This window comes from Buceros rhinoceros, unplaced genomic scaffold (genome assembly GCF_000710305.1).
Source record: "Buceros rhinoceros silvestris isolate BGI_N320 unplaced genomic scaffold, ASM71030v1 scaffold39070, whole genome shotgun sequence".
Lineage (NCBI taxonomy): Eukaryota > Metazoa > Chordata > Aves > Bucerotiformes > Bucerotidae > Buceros > Buceros rhinoceros.
Window position 1 is genome coordinate 2,681 of NW_010392004.1, and position 8,393 is coordinate 11,073.

The 8,393-nt window shown below is 37.7% G+C and overlaps 1 protein-coding gene across 1 annotated transcript; it reads right to left on the reverse strand.

The window, feature by feature from the left end:
* Positions 1-767: 767 nt before the first annotated feature.
* On the reverse strand, positions 768-6,362 carry STRADB (STE20-related kinase adaptor beta). The gene is made up of 11 exons (XM_010143621.1): positions 6,351-6,362; positions 5,926-6,006; positions 5,457-5,556; positions 4,702-4,823; positions 4,125-4,233; positions 3,508-3,631; positions 2,793-2,964; positions 2,272-2,376; positions 1,827-2,050; positions 1,614-1,656; positions 768-1,141 (listed from the first exon to the last, which is right to left on the reverse strand). The coding sequence occupies exons 1-11, from the start codon at positions 6,360-6,362 to the stop codon at positions 989-991; spliced, it is 1,245 nt and encodes a 414-aa protein (XP_010141923.1). The 3' UTR covers positions 768-988.
* Between the last annotated feature and the right edge of the window lie 2,031 nt (positions 6,363-8,393).

Here is an 8,393-nt window from a genome sequence, read left to right on the forward strand (position 1 = left end):
AAAGAAAGGCAGACAAATTCACTAGGATCCTGGGGGGGTTATTAGATTCTTATTACGGCTCAATCTATCCATAGAAATTTAACTGTGGCTTATAGAAGAGGCTTGCTTGCCAGCAGCAGCGCCAGTTGAAGGATAACACATGTTGCCTGTTCTTCTAAGAAAACAGGTTCTGGTAAGTTCAGGTAGTGAACAGGAATAGAGTATAAATATGTAACTTTATATTATTTAATATGATTCTTCAAACTTAACCCATACTGGTAACTTGAGACTTCTTTTGCATAGTAAGAGGTCCTCAGGTTAACTGCTAAAATGACACACAATAAATGGAGATGCTAAAACACAAATTTGTACTAGCAATGTAGACAAAAGTATAAGTCACATTTTCAAGCAGCTTAACTTCTCTGGGAAACATGGCAGTATTAGAACTGCATGAAAAATGATGCCTAGCTAACTTTTCACAAGTATGACAGCACATCAAGTGAGAAAAATGCTTTTTGGGATGTGCAAAAAGAGAAACATTCATTTGGATAAGCAACTAATTTCTGCAGTTTCAAAGTTAGACTTGAAATTGGAGGATTTGTCCTTACTAAAATAATTTGGATGATAATGAAAAGACAAATGGATTGTTTAAGTAAGTTTGCGGACAAAACCCAAGCCTGAATTCAGAAAGGCACGTGAACTGCACCAATGTGAGCTGAAAATACAGTATAGAGTAAGATTATGGCAGGAACTCTCTTATTAAGACATATTTTGAAGGAGATAAGCACTCAGCCATCCTCTATACACAGTTTTCCTTATGGTCAGAAAGTGAGGCATGCTGCACTTCATGATGCCAACAGAGGAAGTAGTTAATGAAATATGGCCACTCAGTGGCATTTTCAAGTATACCTTGTCTAATTGTATTTTAACCATACGAACTACAGCAGCAGCTACAAGTCACATTTTCCTTTTCTGAAGCACAGTAGAGGTACGATTGTTTGATATTTATTTAAAATTCCCAGTCTGTATCATCTTGATTCGCAGTAATATGTCCAAGTTCAGTCCCAGCTGCTGTTGAGGGCAGTGCCAAGAACTCTGATCTGTTGTTTTGAATAGGAGGTGGCAGTAGAGACAGTAGTGAATTCTGTGTTTGGTCTTTTATCTAGAAAGAAAAAAAGTTAAAAAAGGGCTGCACAAAGAAGTCAACATAACCTTGCATCTAACTTCATTAAAAACATGTGAAATCAGAGCCATGTTCTTGCATGCTACAATGCTGAAAAATAAGGATGAGGGGTTCAGCTTACTCTAGAGCGAGGAAAGCTGAATTACCCTTTCAAGACTAATTACATTGGCTATGCAGTTCTTCTGCTTTAAATTAAGAATATTAACCATTATTCCTATTAGTTAGGATGGCTTAAGTTAAACCAACAGTATCAAAGGAGAAATGGATGACTTATGATTCCTATACTCTCTCAATACAATTTTGTTTAGATAAAAAAAAAAGTCTAAAGCCGATCCTGTTACAGGATTTTTTTTGGCTCCAGGTTACTTAATTATTTTGTAATCCAACTCTAATATTATTGTGGCTTATTTAGGTTATAGGTGTGTCATTTAACAAAATATAGTAAACTCACCTGTTTGAAGAACGTATGCGAAAGCAAACTGCTTGCTGATGGCCTGGATCATAAAATGAACAATGTAATTATATTTTGGAAAGTAAAATACTACTTTTGGAAAATGGGCCAGAGTGACAAATCAGTTTAAGCTCTGTGGTTTTTCAACCACAGGACAAATGGGAAGCAAGAGAAAAGCAGCACAGAATTTCAGAATAATAACCAGAAGATTACCTTTTCTCAGGGTCCTGTTGCAAGCAAAGTTCTACCAAGTTGTGGAAAGCAGGTGAAAATGTTTTGGAAAAGGTGAGTCTTTCACTGGTCATTGTGCGTGTCATGCTCTCACCAATTCCAGAGTCAACACCTGATCGGGAATTCTTCATCCTGGTTTCCCCATGGGGAAAGGTATTTATATCCCAAGGACAATATGTAGGACCTTTGAGCTTTTGCAGCAGCATCTAGTGGAAAGGAATAGCAGTATAAGAGTTCAACAGCTATCCAGACCTATTCAGGCTAAGCTGTGAAACTCCAGGACTGCAAGGATTATTTGATCTAAATGCATGCATATTTGAAATAATGAAAACCAGCCACCATTTCAGCAGCAACAGCATGGATTTCTCTGAGTAAAACAAAAAAACCTCAGAGTGTTTTGAAGTAGAAATAGAGGTTAGCATCATACCTGAGTGCGAGGCATATCTTGAAATGGAACATGTCCATTGGCTAATTCACATGCTGTAATTCCCACACTGTAAATGTCAGACTTCATGTTATACCCAGACAAATCCTGTGGGAGAAACAAAATTCTACTGGATCACTGATGCCCTTGAGCAGTGCTGACAAAAATACCAGTGTCTGTTTCAGGACAAGATTCTAATACCCTGTAATCTACACGGAATTGAGGCAATTAAATGGTGAGACCTCAGATTTTGTTCAGAAACCTGATGGTTGTACTGAAGACAAGTTTTAGGATCTGCAGTAGTTTCCAGGAAGTTCAGGTAAAGAGATTTAGTACAGCACCATCTTACAAACAGCTTTAAAACTGGTTCTCTTTAGGAGAATTGCAAATTCAGTACATCTGTGTCTTTTTTTAAAGAGTTGCAGTTCAACAGCTTCCATTGCACTTCTTAAAAATACTTAAGTTAGAAGTTAAGTACTACCAGTAACTTTGCTTAGGAAAAATTACATGTCATTTATACTAACCTGTCTCAGTAGTTCAGGACTCAGCCAAGGAAGCACGGATGTACTAAACTGGGGGAAATCATATACCACTTTGGACTTTTGTCCATTGTTAACTAAACTGTAGAGGTTGCTTAAGCCAGAGAGAGAAACCAGCCCATCCCCTGAAATCAGAATGTGGCTAGCTTTAATATTCCTGTAACATAAAGTGGTAAATTTTAGTTATAAGAATTACTCAAAGCACTACTAGAGTAGAAAGGCTTTCATATTTTATTAACTTATTATGAGATGTTAGCATGCAGTTCTATTTAGCAGATTATTTTCATGGAAGTTCTTCACTCAGCATGAGTTGTATTCTTAATAAAGCCCTAAGAGATATGAGACATGGTCAGCAAGAGAAAACTACCAGGAGGCCCCTCCTTCCCTGCAAAGGGTATAAAGTAAGGAAGTCCTTTCTACAACTCTGAGTCTCTTCTGCCTCAAAGAGACAAAGCCAGACAGAAGTATCATCCCTGTAACAACTGGCTTGAAATAATATATGAATACCGTTCTTGTTAAGCTTGTACAAACTTGATTCTGCTGCATTACTGAAAAAAATTGGTTCTACACCATCTGACATAAGAAGGTATATAGAAAAAGTAAGGAGACAACATTTATGCTGAAAATGAGTTTAAGTTAAACCAAATTCTTAATAAACTCGATGGTGTAATCTGATTCTTACCTATTGACATTCTCCTACCTGTGAATGTAGCCATTCTGGTGCATGTAATTTAATCCTCTGATTGCACCAAACAGAATGTTCCCTATCAAGGCTTCACTCATTCCTTCAGGAAAGTAAGTCTTCAGCAGATGTCTAGCCGAACCTGGAAGTGAAAAAAAACCTAGCTAAGCTTAACAAGTCTTGTTAAATTACTTGTCTATGCTTGCTTCACTGTATATATTCATCAAGAGCAGAATTCTCATCTCTATATTGCATATCAAGAACAGTTACATGGATGCAACTAATCCATCCATCAGGCAAAGATCATACTCAAGTCATGCTTCTTTTAACTGAAATTCTATGCCAAACCTAGACAGATTTTCAGTTAGCAAACTTCAAAGTTATATAAAGTCAAACACATCTCCAAGTTACCATTCCTCATACGGTGGGTGTTAGGACTAAGTGCAGTTTAATGCAGTTCAAATACCAATCCTCACTGCAGAGGAATATTATGTACAGAAGACTTCTCTTAACAAAGTTAATGGTTTGGAAAAGTTTGTTTTCTCTACAAGACAGGAGATGCTTAAAGAAAAACCTCTGATGGACTATGTGGTCCAAATTTTTCCTATTCCAAAATTGCAGTTAACAGTTCTTACCGTAGGCCATGAATGGGGAGATGACCCAAAGCCAACTACCAGCTGTAAACACTGTCCAAAGTGTCATTACGTTGGGATGCTGGAAAAAGTGGGATAAAACCACCTCATTCTATGGAATTAAATGAAAGTGGATGTGTTAACCACAAGACAACAGCCTTACTAAGAGCATTAACTATGCCAGTAACCAGTAGAAAGAACTCTTCCCTCTGTGCGTTTATACCAAGTTGCAGGTGATGCACACAGCCTGCAATAGAAATGTACATAACTTGCCTATAATTGCATTTGTCTGAAGTACATCTAGTTTGCTCACAGTCCAAGGTTTTGGTATTAAAAACAGAGTACATAGCATGTTTCAAAAAAGAAGTTGTACAATTACAGAAGTATTTCTGAAAGACTTGTTGACTTTTTTTCAGAAAGCAACTCTCAAATTTACATATGTCTCATACTTATTCTACTTCTTTGGAGAAAACGTGACTGAAATGACCCAGTACAAACACAAAGGCCACCTCTGTTTAGTAACTTCATGTGTATTCATCATTATCTTCATCAGACTTGCAGAGAAATGCTGTTGCTTTACCTGTAAGGCTTTCAAATGCTCTTCAGAGCAATTTTCTAAGTCTGTGATCCTTACAGCAACTTGCATGCCTGTAGGCGTATGCCGTGCAAGGTAGACTGATGTTAAGTTGTTGAACCTTCTTCCTGAAACCAGAAATAGCTATGTTAACATTGGCAAATATATTAATCCACTACATAATTTCCTTCATATTTAGAGATAGTTTTAGAATTGCAATAGGTAACAGCATGAGCTTTTCTTTAAGAATGTCAAGAACCTAAGTAGTTGCAGCAAAACATATCCAGCAAATTAGTTAAACATTGCTCTGCTATTTCTGGAACAACTAAAAGTATTTAAACACTTGTCAGTATCAATTATACATCTAAATGAACAACACTTTTAGCATGCATATTCACATAAACATACTCATGCACAGTAGGATTCAGGGCAGCCATCCTTGGAACAATCCACTGGGGTAGCCAAGTGACAAGACATCACGTTACTTACTTTACTGTCCACATATCATAGATTCGGAAAAAACTGACATGCACATGCATGAACATCCAAGAGAAAAATTCAGGTAATTGTTGATTTGTCTTATATCTTTAAGTGATTACTGAAACATAAGCAATGCTCTGCACTTAACTAAGGAGACAAGAATAGTTCTAGTCAGCTGGTAATACATTTTCCAAATCTAGTATTTACTGCAGTTAACAATAACCTATTGAGAGCATGCATCTGCAGGAACAAGAAATACTTCTAAGGTACACTTAAGTTACCTATTTCCAGCTGGAGTTCATAGTGAGAGACATTAGAAGAGCAAAATACCATTTCATTCCTTCCTGTAGATGGCGGAATCCAGGCTAGATCAGAATCAGCCTAACAGTGAGGAAAAACAGTTCTCAAAAGAATTACTTGATTTTTAAATATTCACATGTTTAGAATTAATGCAGATATATTATTCATTAGAATGCTAAGAGCAAGTACTCAAGTCAGAACATTCAAGATGCTGACTTTTACCATTACACTAAGACTTAGATTTATGAGGTACTGTTCTTGCATTTTTTAACTGGTCCAAGATTAAGAGTAAAGCGTAGTTGTCTAGAGCCTTCTTCCAAGTGCAAGCCCCAAAGTACTCTGGTTGCTTTGCTGTTAACATTTCAAGAAGTATCTCCTAATGAAAGTACTTTTAATATGTAACAGCTTTGAATTTAATGTTGCCAGTTAATGCTTCAATTTTCTTCTTACCAGGCATTCATGGACGCTGCTCTGAGATAGCTCTTCTGGTCTGATTGATTCAACTGGTGTACGCAGAATACAGGAACAGTCCTGGAGAACATAAATGACTGAATGGTAGTGGAGTTGCTGCCATTTAATAAATTGCGTATTCCCACATGGCAGTAGGAAAACATCAGAAGTAGCCCCTATAAGCAGGAGTTCAGAAAGTTTTCTGCTACAAGCTCAAGCAACAGGTTGAGAAATTGCATAGAGCGCATAAATGGCAGACCTGGAGAGAAGAGATACAGAACAGTTTCCTTCACCAAAAGTTGATACAACTAAGTTTAAACATCTCAGCAGCATGGAAATCTCCTCAAGCAAGACATTTCACCACGTTAAGGTATGACTGGGTAACAAGATACAACTGCCAAAGATATTTTTAAATACAAACTTACCAAACAAGACATGGAACCACTTTAAATCAGGGGAAGATTCATATACACCCATTTATCCTAGAGAAATTAAAGTAGCAATGTAAGATCATACACAAACCTGTGATAAATACAAGTCTTTGATCACAGCTGTGAGGCTTTCCTCTCAGTTAACACACACACACAAACAAAACTACAGCTCTGGGAAAACCTGCTTCTATTGAGCCATTATGCATCATATGGATTTCAAACTCCATACTAAGGATATGCAATATACATTCCAAGTCAAGTTTTCCATTTTGATTCACGGGCTTAGAGATCTTATTACCACTTCTGAACAAACAATTAAATTGCAAGTTAACAGTATATGTGCAGAACATAAAAAGGAACAGATTCATGAATCCCTGATGGTTTGCAGGAAAATAAATAGTTGTTGTTTTAAAGGAGTACAGCTGTGCTAGTCAGATCTCGGCTTACCTGTGTACAGCTGAACTAGCTCCCAAGAAAAGCAAGCTAGAAGCAATTGCACTTTACAAGTGAGAGGGTGAAATACTATTGTAAAGTATTTGAGTAAAAAAAATAAAAAGGAGGGGTACTAACTCAGATAATTTTCACTTTACTTAGGCTACAGAATCAGCATTCAAACTCCATCACAGATCACAGTAGCCACTCTGATTTACTCTTCCAGCAGATTTACTTTATGTCTGATACTTTGAAAGCTTAGGCAGTGAGATGACTATGTCTAATAAGCATATCAACACTTCTGAATGTAGAGTGGGACCAGCTAATTTAGTTTAGCTACAAGCAAGTCTTCTACCATGATGAATCCTACTTGGTGGCTGATATAGTCAGCTACAGGAGGAAATTCCATGTTAATATGTATTTAATATAATATGTATTTAATATGTATATTGCTTGAAAGTTACCTTTAAAAAGGTGAAGTATTGTATCAGAAACTTAGCATTTTGTTTATCGAGGTGCTAAGCTTGATTACATCCTTCATTTAAATTATGCACACTATTTAATCAAGGCCACACTCTTGAAAAGCTAACAAGCTCCCACTACCCCATCTGTTGCCAAATACCCAAGCCACTCCTAATTCTTAATATTTTTACCTTAAAAATTTGCTCAAAGTAAAGAAATACTGCAATTCCTTATTCAGGGTGAAAAATGGAGACAAAAGGAGATCCTTAGTAGGTACTGGGTACCTTCAGAGGATCCGGGCTTGACTTACCCAACTTCACTGAGGAAGTCTGTGGCAGAGTAGGAATAAAAAAACCAACCAACCAACCAACCAAAAAAGCAGGTGCCTCAAGATACTGGCCAGCAGTGTAATGGCTACAGCATTCCTCTCCTTCCTAAAAAGGAGATACTGTATTCCATTATCCAAGATAATTTATTCTGTTGCTTGGAATATGAAACCACAAAAGCTAAGCTGATTAATAAATTCTTAATAACTGTGATACGCTAAAGTCAAATCACTAGAATTTGGTCAAAGGGGTATAGCCAGCCAACAGAAATGTCCATGATCCAGATTTGTTCAAATAACATTACAACTGTAAGATTTTTGTTTTCCTTATGTAGTTTGACACTGCTTTCATTTTCAATATGGTTCCTGTCCCTAAACCTTTTCGCTATTTTCAGATTTTTCTTCATGTATCACGGCCTTTTTTTTTTTTTTTTTTTGTTCTGCGGATAGTGACTCTATTGCACAGCTGAACTTACACCTTCATGCCAGCTTGGCCAGTTTCAGATGTAAGCGAGTAATGCTGGGGCAGAGAGGAAAAAGAAAAGCCAAACCCGAACAGAAAAATGTGCCGGTGCACGGGCGGAGTGCGGAGGCACTGGAGCTGAAACCCCAGCTAACGTGAACGCACGTTGCTGTGGTCCTGCTGAGGCTGGGTTGCAGGTCCTGCCTGCTTCAGTGCTTGGGGTGACTGAGGCAGCTCTCGATCGCCTGTCTCAAGTTCAGTGGTCCCATCCGTGACAGAAGTTACGGAACGTCAGAGAACGACCAGGAGAGCTCCTCGCTTGCTCCGTTAAACTCTTAGGTTGCCTTCCCCCGGC